The sequence below is a fragment of the Halichoerus grypus genome, chromosome 8 (genome assembly GCF_964656455.1).
Source record: "Halichoerus grypus chromosome 8, mHalGry1.hap1.1, whole genome shotgun sequence".
In the NCBI taxonomy this organism is placed as follows: domain Eukaryota; kingdom Metazoa; phylum Chordata; class Mammalia; order Carnivora; family Phocidae; genus Halichoerus; species Halichoerus grypus.
In genome coordinates, this window is record NC_135719.1 from 5,203,676 (window position 1) to 5,229,755 (window position 26,080).

Sequence of the window (26,080 nt, forward strand, 5' to 3'; positions counted from 1 at the left end):
GGGTAGTGAGGGATGAGGCAGGGCTCTGAGGATTCACTTTATCTTATGTGGCTTTCTTTTCCAACTCAACCTTCTCTGGGTAGACCCTCAATAGGGAGGCAGGAAGGGATATGCGGGCATCAGTGTGATCTCTTACCCTCTCTCACCTCACCACTGTTAGGGGTGTCCTTAGTGAAATTCTTAACAATTTCTTCAGTAATACAAACATTACGTTAATGTTCTTTTTTTTTTTTTTTTAAAGATTTTATTTATTCATTTGAGACAGAGATACGGAGAGAGAGAGAGCATGAGCAGGGGGGAGACAGAGGGAGAGGGAGAAGCAGGCTCCCTGCTAAGCAGAAAGCCCAATGCGGGGCTCGATCCCAGGACCCTGGAATCATGACCTGAGCCGAAGGCAGACGCCCAACCATCTGAGCCACCCAGGCGCCCCTACATTAATGTTCTAATACTTCTTTACAATGATAATTTTGGGGGTATAACAGTAAGTTTTAAAAATAAGCCACTAGGCTGTAAACTAATCACTAAGTACAAAGCGAAAGTCCTCAGGGGATGAGAGGTAGGTTAGTGGTAAGAAGGGGTCTGGGATGCCTGTGGTCTGCTGTACACATTACTTGATTATAAAAACAGTAATCTTTACTTCTTATAAAAGCCTCATGTTTTGAAAGGGTGCAGCAAAATGTTCTCCAACCAAAATGACTGTGTCCCAAGGGCCTTGTCAAAATGTCTAGCTTGGGAATGCAGCTATGAGAAAACATGCCCAGGAACATAACTCTTGAAGGAACACTGTGGTTGTGTTTGGATGGAAGGATCCTAATTCCACCTTCCCCCTTCTGTGCTCCTCAGCTGTCTATGATGTGGTTTCATTTCTACAAGTCCAATCTGGCAAATAATTACTGAGTACCGTCTATGTGTCAGACCCCGTCCTTGCTCCTGGAGATAGGACAGTGACCCATACAGGCATGGCCGCTGCGTGGTTGAACTTCAGTGGGAGAGGCAGATGTTTTCACAAGTCACTGTGAGACCACGTGAGAGACGCAGGGTAGAGGAGTTCAGAGACTGGGTTGAATGCATCTTAGTGCTGCCTAACTGAGCCTGGGGGTGGCGGGGGGTTGGGGGGGGCGCACCAGGGAAGGCTTCCTGGAGGAAGAGACGTCTGAGCTGGGACCTGAGCAAAAGCAGCACTGTTTGGCAAAGTTGAGAGGCAAGAGAAAGTTTGTCCTGTTTGAGGAAGGGGAAGTTGGGTGAGACTGGAACATAGCTGAGTGTGAGATGTGGTGGTGAGGGATGGGGCCGGAGGTTGAAGTAGGAACCACATCACGAAAGACCTTACTTTCTCATTTAGATTTTGTCTTAGGGGCAGTGTAAAGCTATTGGAAAATACTTATTTGCTTGCCCACTTGCTCACTTATTCTTCCAAATTAATTTCTTTTTTAAGATTTTTAAGTAATCTCAAAAAAAAAAAATATTTTTAAGTAGTCTCTACAGCCAGTGTGTGGCTCAGACCCACAATCCTGAGATCAAGATTCGCACTCTCTTCCAATTGAGCCAGGCAGGCACCCCACCAAATTAATTTTTATATGAAAGTAATACACATTTGTTGCAAAAAAAATAATATAGAAACATATAAAATGAAAAATATAAGTTTCCCTTTCCTTCACATCCTCCCCCAATCCTCATCCCCAGAGGTACCTACTAAGTGTTTCTTTAGCACCCTTCCAGAAGTTTCCTGTGTAAATGCAAGCATATATCGTATACACATACTTATTCTTCACACAAGTGAAAGCATGCTGTACTAAATAATTTCTACCTTAAAAACAAAACTTAACATCTTGGACATTTTTTCCTATTAGTATATAAAGATATATATTCTTTTCAATGGCTGTATTGTATACCTTCATATCGCTCTCCCATTATTTACCTGACCAGTTTCTTATTGAGGGACATTTAGACTGTGTCTACCTTTTCACTGTTACGAAGCAACACCACAGTGAGCGTTCTTGTTACATATATCTTTGAGTATTTCTAAAAGGGTATCTGTAGGATATGTTCCTAGAAGTAAAACAACTGGGTAGGATTGTTTGCATATTTAAAATTAAGGTAGATATTGTAAAATTATTCACTATAGATAACATTTTTGGCTCCCACCAGTATCGTCAGAATGTCTGTTCCTCACCCCAGAATATACCCGTTTTAAAACTTGTAAGAAACATATAAAATTTATCATCTTTACCATTTTTCAATGTACAGTTCAGGAATGTTATGTACATTCACAGTGTTGTGCAGCCAACCTCCAGACATTTTCCTCTCCCAAAACAGAAACTCTGTACCCATTAAACAACAGCTCCCCATTTACCCTTCCTCACCCCCACAACCACCAGTCTATTTTTTTTTTTTTTAAGATTTTATTTATTTATTTGACAGAGAGAGACACAGCAAGAGAGGGAACACAAGCAGGGCAGGTGGGAGCGGGAGAAGCAGACTCCCCGCTGAGCAGGGAGCCCGATGCGGGGCTCGATCCCAGGACCCTGGGATCATGACCTGAGCCGAAGGCAGACGCTTAACGACTGAGCCACCCAGGTGCCCCCCACCAGTCTATTTTTTGTCTTTGAATTTGACTTCTCTATGTAACTCATATAAGTGGAATCATACAGTACTTGTCTTCTTGTGGCTGGCTCATTTCACCTAGCATGACGTCCTCCAAACTCATCCATGTTGAAGCATGTGACAGGATGTCCGTCCTTTTTAAAGCTGAATAGTATTCCATTGTATGTATATGTCACATTTTGTTTATCTGTTCTTCCATCAGTGAACGTTTGAGTTGCTTTCATGTCTTGGTTATTATGAATAATGCTACTGTCGACACGGGCATGCAAATATTTCTTTGAAATCCTGCTTTCAGCTCTTTTGGGCATATACCCAGAAGCAGGATTGCTGGATCATATGATAATTCTATTTTCCATTTTTTGAGGAGTGACCATACTGGTTTCCATAGTAGCCGCACCACTTTATGTCCCTACCAGCAGTGCAGAAGGGTTTTAATTTCTCCATATCCGCACCAATGCTCATTATTTGGTGGGGGCGGGTAGTAGCCATCCTAATGTGTGTAAGGTAATAAATACCTTGTTGTGGTTGATTTGCAGTACAGCATCACTGAGCGTCTTTCCACACGCTTACTGGCCATTTGTGTATCATCTTTAGAGAAATGTCTGTTGTCTGTTCAAGTTGAGTATCCATCTTTTCCATCTTTGCCAGCCTAATGGGTAAAAAATTGTATCTTGTTTTATTTGGCATTTCTTTAATTATGAGTGAAATGTATTCATTTATTCAGCAAATAATATCGAGTGGCCCCTGTGTGTCTGGCACTGCTCTAAGGACGTAACACAAAACCCACATAGAGCCTCTCTTTACGCTTCTCCGGCCATTTGTACTTCCTATTCTGTAGACTATGTTCTTAAGCCTTTTGCCTATTTTTTATTTTTTTTTAAAGATTTTATTTATTTATTTGACAGATAGAGAGAGAGCACAAGTAGGCAGAGTGGCAGGCAGAGGGAGAGGGAGAAGCAGGCTCTCCGCCGAGCAGGGAGCCGGACATGGGGCTCGATCCCAGGACCCCAGGATCATGACCTGAGCCGAAGGCAGCCGCTTAACTGACTGAGCCACCCAGGCGCCCCTTGCCTGTTTTTTTTTTTAATTGTAGTGCTTTTTAAAAAATTTTTTTAAGATATTTATTTATTTGAGAGAGAGCACATACACACAGAGGGAGAGGAGGAGCAGACTCCCCATGGAGCAGGAAGCCCGATGCAGGACTCGATCCCAGGACCCTGGGATCATGACCTGAGCCGAAGGCAGATGCTTAACCGACTGAGCCACCCAGGATCCCTTTTTGCCTCTTTTTCTATTGAGTACTTTATTTTTTATTGGCCTATAAGAAGTCTTTATTATATATTAGGGAAATTGTCTCTTTATGTATTGGTTTTCTATTGCTATGTAACAAATGACCACAAATAAAAATTACCTTTTATTATCTGACAGTTTCTGTAGGTCAGAAATCTGGCTATGGCTTATTTGGTCTGTCTACTTTATGGTCCCCCCAGGCTGCAGTCCACATATTGACTGGGGCTGTGGTCTCCTCAGAGACTGAGCTGGGAATATGCTTTTGAGCTCCTTCAGGTGGTTGGCAGAATTCATGTCCCTGTGGTTGCAGGACAAAAGCATCACTTTTTTGCCAAAGACTCCCTTAGCCCCTATGGGCCCCCCAAACTTCCTTGCCACGTGGGCTTCTCCAACATGGCCTCTGACTTCATGGCAGCTGATTTCTTCCAGGCCAGTGAAGAAGAGTCTCTTAGCACCACTGCTAACAAGACAGAGTCTTATAAATATCATAACATAATCATGGGAGCAATATTCCATCACTATTGTGATATCCTGTTGATGAGAAGCAGGTGACACGTCCTACCCTCACTCACGGGCAGGGAATTACACCAGAATGTGAACACCAGGAGGTGGGGATCATCGGGTGACACCTTAGAATCTGTCCACCACAGTCTGCCATTTATATTCCAAATATTCTCTCCATTTAGTTTTATTTTTATTGGGAGTTTTTTTTAGGGGGGGAGTTTTCTGCTCTAATTTTTATGAGACAAATGTATTGCTCTTTTTTGTGGCTTCTATGTTATAATTTGTAATATGTTTAGAATGGCCTTCATCACTCTAAGATTTCTTAAACTTCACTTTTTTCAACTCATATTTTGTTCTAATACGATTATTTGGAATTTATGGGTTTTTTTAAAGATTTTATTTTTAAGTCATCTCTACACCCAACATGGGGCTCGAACTCACAATCCTGAGATCCAGAGTTGCACGCTCTACCAACGGAGACAGCCAGGCGCCCCACTTTGGAATTTATTTTGATGTGAGATTTGAGACAGAGATCCCACTTCTTTTCCTCTATGACCAGTCTATTGTCTCAGTTCTTGAATAATTTAATTTTTATATGGTTCTTTCTGTTTTCTTGCTTTGTTCCATTGATTTGGCCATTTAGTCTCCTTTCCATTCCACATCAGTATAGTTACTGTGGCTTTATGCTATGTTTTCGATTTTAATGTTACTTGTTTTTTGAATGTATATATGTACATATACATTCAAATATATATATACACATATATATAAAAGTAAACATTCATCTATGATATTTGTCTTTTGGCTTTCTTTATGATGGATTCTTTTTCCATATATATATATGTTCATGCAGTTCAAGATTAAAGATAATCAGAAGAGTGTCCAGTGAAAAATACTCCTTCCATCTCTATTCTAGACACTCAGTTCACTCCCCAGAGGCAATCAGTATTGTCATATCTGTTTATTCTTTGAGGGATATTTTGTGTAGATATCAGCAAATGTGAATGTGTAATGCATTACCCTACCCTTTTACCCTGAAGATAGCTAACCATACACATTTCTGTACCTTGTTTTTTTCTACTTAATAGATCTTGGAGATCTTTCCATAACAGCTCACATATAACATCCTTATTCTTGGGGTTTTTTTTTTTTTTTTTGAATACTCAGTAGTATTCTGTTTATGGATCTACCCTAATTTATTCAACCAGTTTCTTAATTATGAACATTTATTTACATACTTCCAAAAAATACACACCTTATATACATATAATTTTATACACATGCAGATATATCTACAAGAAGAAATTTCTAGAAGTGGAATCTCTGGGGCATTTATAGTTTTGGTAGATAGTGTCAGTTCTCCCTCCATAGAAGTCATACCAGTTTACATCCCCGTCTGCCATAGAGCGCTGCTTGCCCACATCCTCCCCAGCTCAGGGCTTTATCACACTGTTTGATCTTTGTCAGTCTCATAGATGAAAAATCATGTTTCTGTGTAGTTTTAAATCGCATTTCTCTTACTATGAGTGAGATGCGTTTTTTCCATGTTTATGAATCATTTGCATTATCTCTACTGTGAGCAATCTGTATCTTTTGACCTTAATTTTTTTGGGTGGTTGATCTTTTTCCTATTGGTGTTTTTAGGAGCTCTCTATGTATTAGTAAAAGTAGACATTTATCTATGAAATTTGTCTTTTGGCTTTCTCTATGATGGATTCTTTTTCCATGCAGACATCTACATCTTTTTATGCAGCAAAATTTAATGTTTTTAAATGGCTTCTAGGTTTTTTGTCATGGTGTATTCTCTGATTCTTGTAATACTTTATGCCTTCATTTTTAGATTTAAAAATCTTTGATCTATCAGGAGCTTATGCTAATGTAAGGCATGCAGTGCAGTTCTGACTTAATTTTTTTTTCAGTTCGCTTGCCAGTTGTCCCAACACTGTTTATGAATAATCATCTTTTCTCCACTAATTTAAAATGCCACTTTTATCATATACAAAATTCCCACGTATTTTGATTATATTTTGAGACTTCCTGTTCTCTTTTATTGATTTATGTGTCTATTCATACACCAGAATCTCATTGTTTTAACTGATTTTTATAGCTTTATGTTATGTATTATAACTCTGGTAGGGTTAATTCACTCTCATGCTTTTTTTCAATGATTTTTCCAGGCTATTCTTGCTTGTTTATTTTTCCGGGTGAACTTTAAAATCGGCTTGCTAGGATCTTTTTTTAAAAATCCTGTCATTAATGGGTTTTATGCAGCTGAATAATGTGATCAGATTTGTATTTTAGGAAGATTACTCTGACTGCAGTGTGGAAACTGGGTTGGAGGAAACAAGATTAGAGACAAAAAAGACCAATTACAAGGTTGTTACCGTAATCCCGAGAAGAGTGGATAGACAGAGAATGGATGATAGTAGTGGGTTTGAGAGGTGTTTAGGAGGTCAGAGTGGCCAGACCTGGAGGTGCCAGGGATGGAGAGATTTGGGGGAGGTAACACTCAAGGATGACCCCAAGTGTCCTGGGTTAGGCAACTGGGTGGTGCCATTCCCAGAGATGCAAAACAGATGGAATTGGGCTGGTTTTGGAGGAAGAGGACAAATTCACTTCCAAACATGTTGAGTTTGAAATGCCTGTGGGCTATCCTAGAAGAGTCGTCCATGGGGCTGTGGACTACACAGTTCTGAAGCATTGGAGAGAGATCTGGGCTGGAGAGACAGAGTTGAAGGACAGCTGTGAAGAGCCTCAGCATTCAGAGGATGGTCAAGAAGTCCAGGAGTATGCAGAGAAGACTAGAAAGAAACACCCAGAGACGCAGGAGTCATAGGAAGCCCGAAGAACATTTTTAAAGAGTGCATTGTTACTAATTTCAGACACCACTGAGAGGTCGAGTAACCTAAGCGCTGAAAAGTACTGTTGGATTTAGTAACAAGGAGAGTCCACAGTTACCTTGGGAAGGGACATTTCAGCGGAGTAGAGAGGGGAGGGGGCCGCGGGAGGGACTGGGGGGGGGGAAGGAAGTCCTGGCAGTAAGCCCTTCATCTTGAAGCTTGGCTGCAAAGAAGAGAGGGGACACTGATGGATGAGCCAATAGAGGGGCAGAGGGTTGGGATCCTCTTTGAGGACAAGGCAACACTGACATGGTTGTAAGGACTTAGAGAAATTGGCCAACGTGAATGGTCTAAAAGAGAGTGATCCCGTTCTGATGTTGGCGTATGTTCTCTGACAGTTTTGACTTTTAATTTTGTTGTTTTCTAAATTTTTGTTTGGCTCTTCTTACATTTTTCAAATTCAGACAAAGAACCAAGAAATTGGAATCAGGTTTACAAACTTCATTGGCGATGAAGTTTAAAAGCAAAGTACAGAGAAGTATACTAGTATGCCACCATTTGTGTAAAAAAAGGAGGAGCGGAAGTAATAGATATTCTTATTTGCTGTGCATGCATAATCCGTATTTGGAAGGACTTGCAAGAAACTAGTAATCAGGTTACCCATTGGGCATTGGGAACCGGACAGAAGGAAAACAACAGTGAGAGGTCGCCTCTTCACTGTCATCTTCATATCTTTTTATTTAAAAATGTAAACATATTACTTATTCAAATCATTTGATCTAAGCTGGTTGGTTATCTCTAAAAGCAATGGTTCTGGCAGAGCCTGAATTTTTCGTTAGTGATAGCTCTAATTGTCTGTGATTTATCTGTCCTCTGCATCCAAGAACCACTAAGAAGCACTCTTGCTTTATGCTGTGAGGTGTAGATCTTTGCCCTTTCTCTACTCTTCCCCACGGGACACCAGAACCCTTGGGGAAGTGGACAGTCCCGGATCTTGGGTCAGGGAGGAGGACTGTGGCCTGGCACTGCCTGGCCCTATTAGCCACAGCTTGACTGCGTGGGCGGTTAAGGGTTGCACACCCAATCCCACCATGGGCACCAGGGAGCAGTTCTCCTACAGTTCAGTCAGTTCTGATGCTATCTGGAGACAGGATCCGATCCTACAGATTAAGGGCTCTGTCCCACCTGACTGCTCCCCTCCCCCTCACATGCACACAACTTCAGGTCCCCAACTTACCTACAACTTCTGTCCAACTTGGCTACAAGTCAGAAGTTCTTATGACCTCCTTCCTTTTTGGATTCATTTAATTTGCTAGAGTGGCTCACAGAACTCGGGGAAATAGTACTTACGTTGACCAGTTTATTATAAAAGGATATGATAAAGGATGCAGATAGACATCCAGATGGAAGAGAGGCATAGGGCAAGGTGTATTGGAAGGGGCACAGAGCTTATGCTTTCTCTACTCTCCCCAAAACTCCATGTGTTGAACCCCATCCTTTTGGGTTTGTACACAGGCTTCATTACTAGGTATGAGTGATTAAATCATTGGCCACTGGTGACTGAGTCAACCTCCAGTCCCTCTCCCCTCCGGGGAGATGTGAGGGGCCCTGAAAGTCCAGTCTCCAACCACGCGGTTGATTCTTCTGACAACCAGCCCTCACCTTTAAGTGTGTCCCAAAACTCACCTAATTAATATAATAAAAGACATCTTTGTTGCTCTCATCACTTAGGAAATTACAAGGCTTTTAGGAGCTCTATGCCAGAAACAGGGATGAAAACCAAGTATTTGTTATAAATCACAGTATCAGTTATAAAGCTGGTTTATGGGGAAAGGAAAGGGGAAAGGAGATTAGTCCTTACCCTGATATAGGCAGAAGCTTCTAGCTTCTGGCACCCTGGCTCTCCCCTTCCCAGCTGTGGCACATCCCAGTGACAGTCCTGTGACTTTCCGTCTCTCCGTGATCATTATAAATTATTCCCAGGGAAACGAAAACAGGATTTTAACAAGATATCTGAACTCCCATGTTAATCGCAGCATTATTCACAATAGCCAAGATATGGAAACAACCCAAATGCCCGTGAACAGATGGATGGATCAAAAAGATGTGGTCCATATGCACAATGGAATATTATTCAGGCACGAGAAAGGAGGATATCCTGCCATTTGCAACACCATAGATGGACCTTGAGCACATTATGCTAAGCGAGGTAGGCCAGAGAAAGAGAAGTACTGTACAGTATCACTTATATGTGGAATCTAAAAAAATTAAACTTGTAAAAGAGTAAAACAGCAGTGACCAGGGCGTGAGGGGAGAAGAGTGATGGTGTTTAGGGGTACAAGCTTGTCACAAGTAGTAAATAAGCCACAGAGATGTAATGTACAGCATGATGAATGTAGACAGTATTCCACTGTAATTATTAATGTGATAAATACCACCATATGTGCAATCATATTACCATATATGCCGTATTAAAGTAACATGCTGTATACTTTAAAGTTACACAATGTTAGGTATCAAATTTATTCAATAAAAAAAATAAGTGTAGAAATGGAAAAAATTATTGCCTGGAACTCCAAAGGTTTTAAGATCTCAAAATTTTTCCAAAGAACAAATAAGTAAAATACACTGAAAATGAAAGAAAAAACCATTAGCATTGGTCAGTAGGTTTCATTGTGGTTTTAGAGCAAATATCTGAATTATTGCACTGGTTAAACATATTTTACTTTTAATCTCTAGTTTATAATCCACGCTGATCGCACACCCCACTGTGGAATATCAGATGAAATACAAAAAAAATCACCGCAAAATGTTGAAATCCCACAGACGTAACCAAGTTCACTAGTGCTAGTTTTCCTTTTCCACTTTCTAGGGTACCAGGTACTGAGGGATGGGTGATGTTAGGGCTGTGTTAGTACCTAATCTGAGTCAGCTGAACTCCCACTCTTCTTGCAACTAAGGAAGCTGGTTGATGACCGTTTTCTTTTCTGGGCTGCACTGGTGGGGACCCAACACAGGATCAAATCATTAGCTTTATGAGCTTCATTCCTGGCCACTCAGTAGCTCCCCAGGCTCCACGGGGCTGGGCCCTGGGATCAAAATGGGACATCCGCACCGCCCCTTCCCTCCTCCCTCTTCCCAGAAGTGAGGCCGTCTGAGCCTGCATAGGCAGGGCCAGCCTGGCTCATCCCTCCAGTTACAGGCCAGACCTGGAGAAAGGCCCATCTTGCTTGTAAGGGACAGACCCTGCCGACCCGTTGGGAACCAAGACGCCGTCAGTGCCGCCCCCGGCGTGGAGCTCAGTAGCCCATCCAAGGGAGGGAGAGCAGCTCACGTCCGTTTTCCCCTGCCCTGTCTGTAGGCAGAGGTGGGCACTTGCAGATAAGAAAAAAAGGCTTCCTTTTATGAGTTCTGCCCATTTTTCTATTTGGTTGACAAAAGGAATGCCCAACCAACTGAACTCAAAGAGTCTCCAAACAAGCAACCGGACTCGCAGTTTTAACTCAAATTCAGTGAAGAACTCGGTCCCACCGACACGTTCTTCCACTGATGTAGCTTGCTTGCTTCCTTCTGGAGAAGAACCCTCTGATGATGATGAATTTTTAGAAACCTCTCATCCGGGCAGATTCCCTCAAGAGATTTCTCCAGGGACGTGTCCCAGCTCCATGTAAGGGAAAACATAGCAGAAGCACGGCTGCATGAGAGAGGAGTGGCCGGCCTGGGAAAGTGGTGGGTCCCGTCGCTAGCACGGCCGCCGGGGGGCTGCACGGGCCTCCCCGACTCTCCCGAGTGCGCGTGCGGCCGGCTGCGCGCTGTGTGTGTCTCCGGGAGCGAGGACCCACACGAGGAGAAGTACCTGGGCTCTTGGAAATCGAAAACAGGATATATTTTTTTAACTCAGTATGCTCTATTTAGGATTGCCATGTGCTATTGTAGCTAACTAAATGTACCAGATTATTTTATTCACCCCAAAAAACATTTTCTCATGATACTTTTCTAGCTCCTTTGGGAAATCATGCACTGATTTTGTCTTTTAAAGTCATGTAAAAAAAGTATTTTAGTCATAATTTTTGCTGGCTGTGTGGTAGAGAACCTCACCTTTTGCATGTCTTTGGAAGTTATTGGGGTAAAGCTTAAAAAGTGTTACAGTGCCACAATTTTAATTTTTAAATAGTAAACTTTTGGGGGCGCCTGGGTGGCTCAGTGGGTTAAACATCCAACTCTTGATTTCGGCTTAGGTCATGGTCTCGGGGTTGTGAGATAGAACCCCCCGCCCGCCACGCACCACACATGCTCTCACCCACTCTCTCACATAAATAAATCTTTTAAAAAATTAAACTTTTTTTTTTAAAAGATTTTATTTATTTATTTGACAGAGAGAGACACAGCGAAAGAGGGAACACAAGGGGGAGTGGGAGAGGGAGAAGCAGGCTTCCCACGGAGTACCGATGCGGGGCTCGATCCCAGGACCCAGGGATCATGACCTGAGCCGAAGGCAGACGCTTAACGACTGAGCCACCCAGGCGCCCCCCAAAATTAAACTTTTTATTTGGAAATGTAAAATGTACTCAAAAGTAAGGAATAAAATAATGAATGCCCCCCTTATACTCATCACCTGTTTCAATATTTTTTTCCAGTTTTATTGAGATACAGTTGACATGTAAATTATATTAGTTCAAGGTATACAACATAATGATTTGCTGTATGTATATGTTGTGAAATGGTCGTCACAATAAGTTTAGTTAACATCCGTCACTTAACAGTTACATTTTTTTTCTTGTGATGAGAACTTTTAAGATCTCCTCTCTCAGCAACTTTCGGATGTACAATATTGTTAACCACCGCCGCCGTGCTGTCCATGACATTCCCAGAACTTACTTAGCTTAACCTGGAAGTTTGTACCTTTGGACCACCTTCACCCCCACCTCCCATCCCCCAATAATTTTCAACATTTTGTCAGTTTCATTTATCCCCCTCCTTGCTTTTTTTTTTTTTAATTCCAAATTACAGATTTCTTCTAAACTCAGCAACATGTCTTACCACGTTTCATCACAGTGGTTTAGGCAGTGTGATTGGGAATGCAGTGATTGTGATTGGGAAGGCAGTGATTGTGATTGGGAAGGCAGTGTGATTGGGAAGGCAGTGATTGTGATTGGGAAGGCAGTGTGATTGGGAAGGCAGTGTGATTGGGAAGGCAGTGATTGTGATTGGGAAGGCAGTGATTGTGATTGGGAAGGCAGTGATTGTGATTGGGAAGGCAGTGATTGTGATTGGGAAGGCAGTGATTGTGATTGGGAAGGCAGTGTGATTGGGAATGAGAGAGGGAAGGGAGCAGGGATAAAGGTGGTCAGCAGCGGTGGGGGGGTGTTCCTTACCTCCCGTCCCTACTGCAGGAGGAGGCCTGTGCTGAGATGCAGCTGGGCTCAGGCACCCTGACCCCCTTTCCTGCCTGATCTGAAGTACCCCCGCCCCCCGATCTGTCTGGCCTCCGAGGACACCTATGGCCTCACTCTGCTGGCCAGCTGCGGTCCTATATAGCCTTGTATAACCTGCCTCTGGACCGGCCTCCTTTGCCCTGTTACTGCTCAAGTTGTAGCTCGCGAAAACCAACTCTCTGCTTCCACAGCTCCTCATCATTGTCGTCATCGTAAGAGGCAAATCAGCTTCTTCTGGAGGAAATAACTGGGCAGGCCCAGTTTACCCAGAACTAATCTCTGGGGTCATGATCATAGCCGCAGAGTTAGAGGTCAGACTGCACTCAACAGAAGGCCTCCCTCTCTACCAAACACATCACACCAGGCAGGAGAATGGGGCAGGAATGGGCAGCTTCAGACTTCTTCCTTTGTGGGGGCTCATGTGGCATTTCTGGAAAGATAGTAAGATGCCTTTAGAGGCTTGGGGTCTGCATTAGCCCTTACCGTGCCCACACTCATCCCGGAGGGGCTGAAGGGGAAACCCTTCATTTTATTATGGAAAACTTTAGCCATCCACAAAAGTAGAAAGAGAATAATAAACTCCCATATAGCTGTCACCAGTTTCAATAATTATCAGCATTTTGTCACTTAAACTTTCTGATCATGCACCCTCGCAGTAAAAAAGAGTTTTATATCCCCAATCTGGGTATCTCTGTTTGTTTATAAATTATAGACACATACACTCTACTGTTATATCATGTACACAAAAAGTAGAAAACTGAGTAGAAACAGAGCTTCTAGTGTCTTCTTTACACCTTGTACACATCTTGTACGCCCCCTGAGGGGCACACACTCTGCTTTGGAGCCCAGTTATTTGGAAACAGAATGATAGAGCAAATGTGTATGGGAACCCACTGTGCTGAGAGGGAAGACTCTGGGGGCAGGATGACAGGTCTCACTACTTCTAGCCACTGCATCGGTGGGATGTCATCCCCACCTCTTCAGATAAGAAGGTGTGCAGCCCGGCCCAGGACGCTGACCCGTCTGCCCCTTCCTGAACAGGAGCCCCCAGTGAACCCTGGGCCCCACACTCTGGGTGCGTTTTATGCTTTGCTCTTTTTTCTTTCTTTCTTTCTTTCTTTTAAGATTTTATTTATTTATTTGACACAGAGAGAGAGAGAGAGCACAAGCAGGGGGAGGGGCAGAGGGAGAAGCAGACTCCCCACTGAGCAGGGAACCTGACACAGGGCTTGATCCCAGGACCCTGGGATCATCACCTGAGTCATGATCTCATGACCTGCCTTATTTCCCACACGTGTTAAGTCTTCTAACCGACTGAGCCACCCAGGCACCCCGCTTTGCTGTTACTTCTTATTCTGACAGATTATTTCTCCTGGCCCTCCAAGGTCATTTTGATTGCTTGTGTGTGTGTGTGTGTGTGTGTGTGTGTGTGTGTGTGTGTGTGTGTTTGGACCTTTGCTGCCATAAGAAACAAACTTTTATCTCTGTCATTTTTCAGAGTAATCTTTTAGTTTATCTCATTAACTTTACTTCCCTTTTAGTTTTCGTTTATAATAAGGAGGAGGAAGGGGCAACATAAGGGCCCCAGATGTGGTGATAGGGCAGGTCTCTAGCCTCAAGGTGGGGTGCCAGCTCTGTTCTTTGTAACTTCTTTGCACCTTCATGGTAGGGCTCGTTTGGTCCTTTGGAGATCGCACCCCAAATTCATTTGGTCAAAAAGGGTATAGTCTCCAGGTTAAAAAACACACAAACAAAAACCAAAACATCCCTGTGGTGATTCAGGGGCTCTAAGGACCAAATCACCCTGCCAGGCTGGAGTAAGACTGGCCCGCTGCTGAGAGAGAAGCCTCACCTCGTTCCCCGAAGTTAGGAGCTTTACAGTCTGGTGGACCCAAGACCTCACCCTCTGGCAGGTGTGTAGGCGCCAGCCCCGGCCTGGTCCTGACCCCACAGACGGCAAAGGAAGAGCCTGGGGCCTGCAGTGAGGGAGGAGGAGCAGGTCTGACTCCGGAGATTTGTAAAGGAGTTGGGTTTTTTTGATTTTTTTGATGGTGGTATAATAGAGTCTCTAATCCAGCCATGAAATCGTTTTTCTTCTGCACAGTTTATAAGGTAAAATTAAAATGGTCCGTGTAACCCCAAGGCAGTGAATTAATAGCCTCTTCTCTGTTGTGGGCAGGTCCTCACGACTCCCGCTCCTCATCATGAGAACCAAGGGACATACAGGCTGCGGCTGGACTGATCCCCAGCTGGGCTCACAAGAGAGGCACAGTTGTCCCTTTGTTAGACTTGCCCTTTGACAAAGAGGGGCCTGTAGCAGCTTCCATTAACTGGAGCCTGCATTAAAAAGCCCCGCAAGCTCAAGGAACCTGCCCTATTTCCCACACGTGTTAAATCTTCACTCTTGCCCACGAGAAGTTCCTTCAGTCCTAGAGGCCAATCTTTCATAACTTCCCAAGAACTAAAGCAGTGAACTAAAGGACACCATCACGGGCGGGCCGGAAGTCCTGCAGAGCACAAGAGTGAGTGTAAGTGTGACCTCGAGGCCACGCGTGGGCTCGCCCTCTCCAGGGGAAACTTCCAGCCAGTCCGCTGTCCCACCCCGCCCTGCTGGGGAGGAGGGACAGCACAACAGAGGAATTTAGAATGATTGAAGCAGCATCTTAATTCTCTAGGAGGAGGCGTGGGATGGTCAATAAATAGCCTTGGGACTTTCAGCCAACCTTTTATCAGATACGAGGTTCGACAGCTGTGGTTGGCACTGCTGGGTCCAATAGCAAGTCGCAGATGTGCTGCTCATGCTGCAGGACAGTCCGAGATCCCAGCGGGGCTGGTGTCCTTCCATCAAATCTTAGCTCTTCGGTAGATTTACGAGAATGTAATTTTATCTGGAAAATTTCCTACCTTTTTACTTTCTTTCCGTGGTGTGCCAGCAAAAATCCACTCACAGTCTCAGGAACAACTGATTTTATGTAGGCTCCTTAGCCAAGGAGGCAAAACAGCGAGGTGAGCCCAACCCTGCAGGAGGCTCAGGGTCCTGAGTTCAAGCTTCTAGTTGTTACTAGCTGTGTCACCTTGAGAAAAGCCCCTCCTCATTCTGGATCCTGGTTTCTCATCTGAAGAAGGAAAGCATGGAGCTGGGGGGCTGGTGAGGTCAGCAGTCCCTTTGCTTTTACTTGTGAAGCTCACCCTAATGAGCCAGCAGCCCCCGTTCCTTCCTCTTGCTCATCCCCATGAAAACGGGATGGCCCAGTTTGTTAGGCTCAGGTAAGACGTGATGGAAGACCTGAGGGGGCTCCCTTCTGAGTGCTCCCCTTGGGTGTTCTTTTTTTTTTTCCTTTTTTTAAAAAAGATTTTTATTTGAGAGAGAGAGAGCATAAGCAGGGGGAGCTGCAGAGGGAGAGAGAGAAGCAGACTCCCCACTGAGCAGGGAGCCCGATGCGGGGCTCAGTCCCGAGACTCCAGGACCATAACCTGAGCCAGAGGCAGACGCTTAACCGACTGAGCCACCCAGGCGCCCCACCCCTTGGGGGTTCTTAACTGATTCTGTTGCTTAGAGGCTTTCTTTGCTTCCTGGTTCGCTGCTGAGATGGGTGAGGTTGCTACCTAAGTCACCCCTAGTTTAGGCAAGTCCCCTGTCCTCACACCATAAGGTAACAGGGACGTCACATGGAGCACATCCTCTGTATTGTCGAAGCTGCCTGCCAGGATGTATTTCTAGTGTTGACAGTGGTATTCCAGGAGAACATATGCTTCTCTTACAGGAGTTTTATCTTTTTTTTCTTGATCTGTAGTCATCATGCGTGCCAGTGGAGCTATTGAAAGTTGCCTTAGGTAGAATTGTTTGTTTGAATACCGTTCGGGCACCCCTTTGTAAAGACGCTGCAGTTAGGATATTCTGGGTCAAGGCTTTTTGAAGAAACTGTTTGCATGCTTCATCCTGGTATTCTGCATGTTTTGTTTTTATTTTATTTCATTTTTATTTTTTTGAGAGAGAGCGCACACATGCATGTGAGCTGGGGTAGGGAGGGGCAGAGGGAGAGAGAGAATCTTAAGCAGATTCCACACTCAGGGCAGAGCCTGATGTGGGGCTTGATCTCACGACCCTGAGATCATGACCTGAGCCGAAATCAAGAGTGGGATGCTTAACCGACTGAGCCACCCCAGGCACCCCGTGTGCATGTTTTAAATACATTTTTATTTATCTTTTTAAATACATCTTTAAAAACTCACTAAAGCTTCTTACAATGTAAAAACATATTTAGTCATCCTATTAGCATTTAGAAATTCATTTTTCACCTGAGAAAATTTGCAAATTATAGTTCTCCCTTTTTTTAAAGATTTTTATTTATTTACTTATTTGACAGAGAGAGAGCACAAGCAGGGGGAGCTGCAGAGGGAGAGAGAGAAGCAGACTCCCCGCTGAGCGGGGAGCCCAACGCAGGGCTCTATCCCAGGACCCTGGGATCATGACCTGAGCCGAAGGCAGACACCCAACTGACTGAGCCACCCAGGCACTCCAGTTCTCCCTCTTTTAATAACATCGTATAGAAATACCATCATAAGCTAGAATTGATCTTTGTAGCAAGAAAAAAGTGCTACTTGGTCCTTCACGGGCAAAGAATATACTGTAGCCAGCTGCTCAGTCGGTTAAGCCTCTGCCTTCAGCTCAAGTCATAATCTCGGAGTCCTGGGATCAAGCTCTCACACTTGAGCTCATTTCATAACAAGGGCTTAGTAGGAATCTGCTTATGGCTTATTAGTCACGTGGAAAGGTCTGGGGTTTCTAATTAACCACAAACGTGATATGCTAACATTGTGGTACATCTGCTAAAAGGGTTAATGCAAATATAGGTCACGTTGATAGATCAGCAGTGCCTAATCAGAGGAAGTATTTTTTCCCCTAGGAAAGGTAAGGAAAGTCAGCTGCAACTTTTCAGCCATTCATGCCAGGCTGCAGCTCTCCGAGGTGACGCGAGGTGGGCAGCAGATGGGCGCCTACACACACAAAGATGCCTAAATGAGATCTTGGGCCCCTGGGGGGTGCTCGGAGCGCTCGGTAGTCTACGCCATTGACTCTGGACTTCTCCCCGGAAATGCACAACTCCGCTTCTGTGGAAGATTTAGACATCCTGTTTCATCTCAGAAAGAGTTCTCCGTCAGTATTGCCCCCTTCACGCCACCCTCCCCCCAGCAGCCATCCTAATACCTGCATACCTGAGCCAGTTTGCCGTCCACACGGAGATATTTGCAGAAACAATCAGGAGCCCGAGACCAGGGCTGTGTGCACGTGGACATCCAGTTCTCAGCAGCGCCTTGAACTCGAGATGTGCCTCCTTCCCCCCAAAGCCCAACCACAGAATTGGTGAGAATTGGCTGCAGCCAACTCAGGAGTCACTCTGACCCCCTGCCCCCCACCCCGAACCCCGCTCATTGCCCTTCACTGTTGAGGTCTGTGGACCCTTGGTGTTCGGGCTGCGCTCCAACTGCAGTCTGCCTTCTCTCAGATTTGGTGACTGACGCCCAGAATCCACCTTTCCCCTGCCTCGGGTGACCACTCCATCCTTTCTTCCCACACTCAGCCCCTGGCAGTTAGGTCACAATGTGAAGCAGAATTTGATAGCTTACCCCTTCGCTGCTAAGGTTCCTGGGTGAGCCTCCTGGTGCCAAAGCTCATCGTCAGGCTGCCGACGCGGGCGCCTCTGCATTATCTCGGCTGCCACTGAGAACATTGCCCCCCGGTGTGCCGCTCCCATCTGCTGTCTAGTGCCCAGGGGGCCGTGTGAAGACTTGTGCTGACTCAGGCCCTGCAGAGATTATTGCACCCCCCATCTGTGTATGGATTTCGGAATAAAAACCGTTAAGCCATCCCAAGACAAAAAGGAAGGGAAATCCAGCTCAATTCTGATTTTTCCCACAATGATACTTTGAACGTTATTGGGCACCCTCTCAAGTAGATCCTTCCTCTTCTGCGTTGGCCTTGCCTTGCTGGTGCCCTAAGCATGTGCTTGGTCTATCTGTGGGTGGTCCAGCACTGGCGCCCCGACATCAACGGGAAGGAGCTCTTGTAGATGGAGGCACAGAAGCTTTCTTGTCTTCATTTGGTGTCTGGGTCCCGTGTTCTGAAACAGGATGGCGTTTGGCCGAGTCCGAGCCTGAGGCCATCCTCAAAACACATAGGAACCAATTTGCAGGCTCTTTCGACTTGGCACCCCTCTTGGTGCTCTTCAAAAAATATAGGACTCTCTGTCTCACTGCGGCCTCTCTCTGCTGTCACTACTGTATTAGTCAGCTTTGCTGTGGGAACAACCATTCCCCAAACTCTGGGACTTTGAGCACGCTTTTTTTTTTTTTTTTAAACTCCTCCTTGCTGTTGTTGTGGCTCTCCTCCACGTCTCTTCTCCTTCAGAGGCCGAGGGAGCATCCCTATCTGGGCATGGAATTCTCATGGCAGCAGGAAAAGAGTATGAGAGGTTCTGTTTGGACAAACGCATATCAACGTCTGCTCATGAGCCATTGGCCGAAGCCAGTCACAGGGCCCTGCCAATGTTCTTTTCAGCCATTCGTCCCAGGTGGCAGCTTTTAGAGGTGCCCTGGCATGGGAGGCAGATGGGTGCCTAATGAAGATCTAGGTCCCTTGGGGATACTTTGGGAGGCTCAGAATACTGAGTGAGCCCCTAACAGTGGTGCTGCTCTTGCAGTCCATAAAAGGACTCTGTAGGGTGGCCTCACCTTTAACAAGATGCTTCCCAGCATCCACCCACCGGGACATCATCCTCTGCTCATGCCCAGTGGTCATAGTCGGCTTGGGCTGCCCTAACAGAATACCACAGACCTGATGGCTTAAACAACAGACATTTATTTTCTCACAATTCTGGAGGCTGGACGTCCAAAATCAAGGTGTCAGCAGAGTTGGTTTCTGGTGAGACCTCTCTTCCTGTCCTCACACGGCCTTTCCTACTGTCTCTTTCTCTTCTTATAGGGATCCCAGTGCTATTAGATGAGAGCCTTATTACCTCATTTCACCTTCATTACCTTCCTGAAGGTTTTGGGTCCACAGACAGTCACACTGGGGGTTAGGGCTTCAACCTGTGAATCAGGGTGGGGGTGGGAGGACACTTCAGCTGGTAGTGCCCAGTATCCCTGGGATAAGGCAGCTTTCACATGCATGATCTAATTTCGTTTTCTCAACAAGCCTGTGAGGAAGTTATCAGCAGCATCATTTCCACTTTACAGATAAGGTGAAGTGACTTGCTAGTTAGTAAGGGATTCTGGACTGGAATCGTTTGACTCCAAATCACATCTTCTTTGAACTGCAACGTGGAGGGTGGGCCTTAGAAGGTTAGAAGTGAAGTACTGAGCACCTCCTGAATTAGTAACTATAAGGGCTACAGAGTATCCAGAAAACTGTTCACAAAATACTGTTGAGTACAGAATATAGACGATAAAAATAGATGTGCTCTGTGGGTACAAGCCTTGTAAAAGCTGAATAAAACTTGAAAAGGAACAGAAAGTATGATGTACTTGGCCTTCAGGGTGCCAGGGTTCTAGTTCTTTTTGTATTAAAGTTGACCTAAGAAATACTTTTTTTTTTTTAAGATTGTATTTTATTTTAGAGAAAGAAAGAAAAAGAGTGAGCATGAGCAGGGGGAGAGGGAGAGGAAGAGTCCCAAGTAGACTCCGCACTGAGTATAGAGCCCAATGTAGGGCTCAGGCCCACGACCCTGAGATCATGACCTGAGTCGAAACCAAGAGTTGAAGGCTTAACCGACTGAGCCACCCAGGCGCCCCAGAAGTACATTTTTAAATAACAGAATCTTAGCTCTCAGCAAGGCTAACACCATAGTGTTTCACAGGCTTCCTCACTCCAAGTCCACTTCAGCCCCCGGCTTCCCTGACTGAACACCAGCTTGAGCTCATTTCACAAACAAGGCAGGTCCCTGTGAATCAAAAAGGCTAAGTAGTCCGGTGTCATTTGGAGGGAGATCAGCTACCACAGGGGTAGAGAGTTGCAGTAGTGCCACAGTGAGGAAGAGAAGAAAATTAAAATGTTAGCAGAGACCATCCCCCCTGCCCCCCCAACTGAGTCCAAGCAATACAGGAGTTGGGTCCGTGGGGATGAACGCAGAAGAAGCAAGTGTAAATAGCACGTATATGTATCATAGGAAGTCTGTAAGACGTTCCCAGAACTTTCTGCTTTTTCAGAACCCCTTCTAAAGACTCTCAGCCCCACCTCTGTAGGCTGGCCTCTGAGAGCCCAGTCTGGAGTATTTGTGCTCTGAGACTCCTCAGTGAAAACGTTGTGTTTTCAAGTACATTTAACATCGCTGTAGTGAATAGTGGTTGCATTACCAGAGAATCCTCCCTTTTATCCTGGAACAAAGCCATCTGTCCCTTCTGTCTACTGTGTAAACAGGCTCTGAAAAAGTGTGGGTATGCATCCTCTTGATTTACAAAGGTATTTCAACTTGTCACTCCCTGGAGTGCTGTATCGTCTGAGATCAACAGCCCGCTTACCCGTCCCGATGGCTGTCTGTCTTCCAGGCCCTCAGAAGTTGTTGCTCACCAAGATCTCTTTATTTTAGGAGTTAACAGATTCGGGTTGTAAAAATAGATTAGAACCGTTAGACTCAATTAGCCCAGACATTTTATCAGCCCACTGAGGAGAAATAGGAGTCATCCCCAAATCCAGTGTGAGAAAATCCGTATGTTTAACAAAGAAAAATTAATGACCAATTCTTAGCTAAAAGAAGCTTCCCTATAAAAACATATTCCATTATGTGATTCCTTTCAGAGTAAGCTAACTATTTACATATGATTCCATTTACATAAAAGAAAATCTGTTTTCATATGTTTCACAAACACAGCCCTTGCAGAATAGCGTGTGCACATTGCCCACACATCATATGTGTGATATCATGGTTCAGCCTAGTGTTTGGTCTTCAACAACCAAAACCAACTTGCCTTTTATGGTGCCGGTCTCAAAAATGTTACAAATGTACCCCAAGCCTCCTTAACAGAGGACTTTGGATTTATTGAGCATGGATTTACGCTGAATCTGTTTATATTTTCACTTGTGCCATTTGGGGGAATAATGAGTTGCACATTTTCAACTTGTGTTGAGGTAGTATTCTCTCTTTGCTTAATTCAGGGGCTACAAACTCAAATGTCTAACATAGTAAGTCAATCCAGGGGCCTGGTATGAGCATTCAAAGCCTGAGAATGGGTGTCCCACCCAGAGAAAGCAGCCACTCTCGATTTCTGTCCCTTCTGCTACATGGGAATGTGGGACTGGCGTGGCCAAGGGTTCGGGTTTTTCACTGGAAGCCTCAAACCGGAATTTTTAAACATTGTCAATTCAATAAAAAATTTAAAAAGACTCTCTGCAGAACAAATAGTCCACGGTCTGTAGGTATCCAGCTTATCTCTATCTTAGATATGCTTCTTGTGCGTTTCAGGTGTACTTCTGAGTGTCTGGCGTGTGATGTATGAACCCGTAGTCCCACCTCTGAATTATGACAGCTTTTAATATTATCATTCTTTCAGCTTTCACCTTAACACACGGAAGACTGTTTTAAATTGCTCTGTAACCCTATGGAAACAGCTCCACGTGCTACGTGATTTGATTTGCCTTGACTCGAGGCCCAGTCGTGAACACCTGTAGAAACCTGAAATCAGTCCTTTCATCTGCTGTTGTTACCTGTTGTTGTTCTTGAGGGTGAGTGGCAATTTCATGGTCACGGGCCGACTCCTGTCCCTTCTCTCTGCAGCCCTCCCTTCACCAGGCTGATAGCGTGCGGGGGACCCGCCACCACGGGCTGGTAGAGAGGCCATCCAGGACCCGCTTCCACCCTCTCCATCGAAGGTCCGGGGACAAGCCAGGACGACAAATATCCTTTCTCGTTGTCTGGGCGTGGAGTATGAGTTTTTGAAATGTTTGAAAGGTTTTCAGGACTTATCTTCCCCACGGTTCCCCTTTGGCCTCAAAGCCTTCGTTTTATCTGATGAATGGAGGCAATAAAAATAAATGAGTTGGAAACTAGAAACATCTCTGCAGCTAAAAGTTGGAAAGATCATCGCGGGTATTTACTTGATGAAAACATTGATAGAGTTGAGTTAAGGGACAGAACATAAACAGCCTTAACTCAGCCCTGTTGCAAGGCCTCCTCAGCATTTTCTTCAGAAAGCAGCCAGGTCAGAGCTAAACCTGACTTTGAACCAGGTTAGAGAGAGTTAGTCTGTCTAGCTAAAACAGAGAGACAGATAAGTGACTTATTTTTATTCCTGTTGACCTGGTGACCTGCCGTTAGAACTTACAGCAGAAATTTCATAGGATCTTCTATTTTTTGAGTTCCAAACTCAGCAAATGACACCTGAGATATAAAGCTGGTAGTTAGGAAAATTCTTACACTGTCCATCCGCCAAATCCTATGCTGTTAAGTAGGAATAAGGAGAAGGAGATTGCAAATTCCCCTGATAATTTCGTTTATTGGGGGCTGGGGCCCGGGGGGTGGCGGGAGGTCACTGCTGGGCCACCAGCTCTGTGCTCAGGGCTTCAGGGACACAGAGCTGAGCTGGGTTTTGTGGAGGTTTTGTGGGAGCGGACAGAGAAGCAGTGTGCCAAGAGGGCGGGCGCTCTCCCTGCATGCTCCTCACGGGTGGAGGAGGGCACAGGAAGGCGGGGTGAGGGTTACTGCAGAGCCGAATTCCTGGCAGTGATGGTGGAGCTGGCTTCACGAGAAACCAGGAAGTGGGGGGAGGGCACGCATGTTTGCTGAGCACCTACCCATGCCAGGCACTGTGCTGGGCAATTGATGTCATGTAGTCCTCAAGACTCACTGAATAGTTCGTTTTTTTTAAACTCCCGTTTTCCAAGGAGGAAACTGAGCGTCAAAGTCACTTGTCCGAGATTCCACTGCTGAGGTTGGAAGGGCACAGATTCAGCCCCAGGGCAAGCTGAGCCCCTGCCTGGGCCTCTCCCCTCACAGCACCACTCGGTGGGTCGGCCCGGGACCCCCCCGTCAAGAGAGGCCCCGTGGGAGGAGTTGTGGGACCCACAGAGGGAACCAGGACCTCTCCTGCCTCCCCCACCCCCATTTCTTGCTGTTTTCCATTTGGAGGCAGGGATAGTGACTTGTGACCAAACTGTGTCCACGTTTGGTCCACGAGAGACGCTGACTTATAGTCTTTGTGGATTTCGTGACCACTGTCAGGGATGGTGGGGATGACGACTGAGTCCGCGGGTTTCCTTCTGGAATTGTCCTAACTTCCATAGAATCCAGCCGGTTCTTCCGCTAGTGCACACGTGTGGATGGACTAAGTACATCAGACCGTTGTCTGGATGGCTGGGAGTTTTCAAGCAGAAGGCTTTGAGTGTTTCTTTGTTTGATTTAACAATATGTTTTTCTCCAATTTTCCATTCTCTTTTTCTCCTGTAGGTGTTCTCTCTAAATATGATAATATACACGTGGCATATTTATAAATACATATTTGTAGCTATCTCAGATCCTTTTTGCAGCAAGTGTGGTCTAGGTATATACATAATGGTCACTGCTTTTCTAACTGAAGGAATAACTTAGAAGACGAGGGGATCGAAGGAAAGTGTCAGAGGGGGATATTCATTCACTGAAAAATAATTTAAGTATTCACAGTGTCAGGCCCCGCTGAGACACTGTAGGTGTAACGGCGAGCATGATACGCTCCTTCCCTCACGGCGCTCACAGTGATCACAGCACAGTGTGGTGAGCTGTAGCTGAGACCACGCGGGCTGTGTGAGCTCGTAGGAGGGGTAGCCCGGACCAGTGTTGGGGGGCCGGAGAAGGCATCCTGGAGGTAAATCTGAGGCTTGAGGAAGCAACAAGTAAGGGGATAATGCATTCATGTATTCAGCAGATAGCTACAGTGTCTCTTCTCTGTATAAGTACTGTTCTTTTTTTTTTAAGATTTTATTTATTTATTTGAGAGAGAGCATGAGCAGGGGGAGAGGCAGAGGGAGAAGCAGGCTACCCGCTGAGCAGGGAGCCCGACACGGGGCTTGATCCCAGGACCCTGGGATCACGACCTGAGCCGAAGGCAGACGCTTAACGACTGAGCCACCCAGGTGGCCCTGTACAAGTATCGTTCTAAGCACAGGAGACTCGGTGGTGAATAAGACATGTCCCTGCCTTCATGCGTTTACAGTCTGGGGGAGGGGACAGATAGCAAACAGTACAGCAATGATTAAGGCAAATGACCGCACATGGTGGTAAGTGGTACAGAGAGAGGAAGACAGCTGGAGAGGGAACATTCCAGGCAGAGGGAATGTCTTGTGCAGAGTCGTGGAAGGAGTGACTACACTGTATGTTCAGGGGACTCTGTCTCCTTCCAGGTGATTTACCATAGGGTGTAACTTGACCCCATGTACGAGTCACCCTGTGACAGCAACAGCAAAAAGCAGGTCACCTCCAAAGGGGAGGGGAAGCAAAAACTAAATATGCAGATAAATTAAAGTTCATCACACAGTACAGGTCTGAAACGTCTCTCCATATGCTCTTCCTAAGCATCTGGCTGGGGCCCGGGGACTGGACATCTGCTCGTTCAAAAAAGCTTCGGCCTGTCCGTAAATGGACAGCGCGTCTCTCCTGCAGAATCAAGGGACCATGAGTCCCATGAAATATGGGAGAGGGTTGCTTTTATGTCGAAGATGCTAATAGATCCAGGGGAACTTAGAGAAAGATTCCATCTTTCCTTTCATGGCCACATTCATTTGATTTAGAAATAATTTGCTTAAAATGGTGGCCTTTCACGTGTGTGTCTGTTACCTCCCTAACGCCTCTTACCCACTCTGTCCTTTGCAAGTGTTAACACTGGTTTGAACAGTTTGTTAGGACAAAGAGAAAAAATGTATTCAGACTTGTCTTCTTACAGCTGTTTCTTGGCTTGGAAGTTATTTTAGAAGGGGCAGACCAGCCTAGACAAGGGTTCAGTCCTATGATACATAAAATGAACATTGTTTCATAAATATTCCGGCTTCCGCCCAGAGCAGGCAGCTAGAGCAAAGCAGAGCTCGGGCTGGGGAGATTCCTTCTGCAGTGGGCGGCCATGGCGTCCGAGAAGGCGAGGGCCGTGGGCTTTGTTGCTGGCACGGGTGGCCGCCACAGGCAAAGACCAGGACGCTGTCCCTCTGGGCTCTGGCCTGGGGCCACCCTCAGGGCACAGGAGAGGCCCTGCCTGGTCCCTGGCTGGGGCCTGGGCTTGAGAACTCAGAATATAGGCTCTTCTACCCTTTTGCAAGTGCTCATGCCTTCAGCAGCCCTCCTCACTCCTCGAGGGCATTAGACAAGGGTCCCAAACCCCATCTTGCTGAATTTCTGAACAATTAACATAAATGTTATCCCTGTGGATAATACAGTGAGAAAGAAGGGGACA

At 45.4% G+C, this 26,080-nt stretch overlaps 1 protein-coding gene across 3 annotated transcripts in view; it reads left to right on the forward strand.

Annotated features, from left to right (window-relative positions):
- The window catches only part of CRTC3 (CREB regulated transcription coactivator 3), a 98,800-nt gene that overhangs the window by 35,091 nt on the left and 37,629 nt on the right, over nucleotides 1-26,080 (forward strand). For all 3 annotated transcript variants that reach the window (XM_078078849.1, XM_078078850.1, XM_036082812.2), the window contains exon 3: nucleotides 22,444-22,563. In XM_078078849.1, coding sequence (XP_077934975.1) covers nucleotides 22,444-22,563 — 120 coding nt within the window. The remainder of the gene's footprint in view (nucleotides 1-22,443; nucleotides 22,564-26,080) is intronic.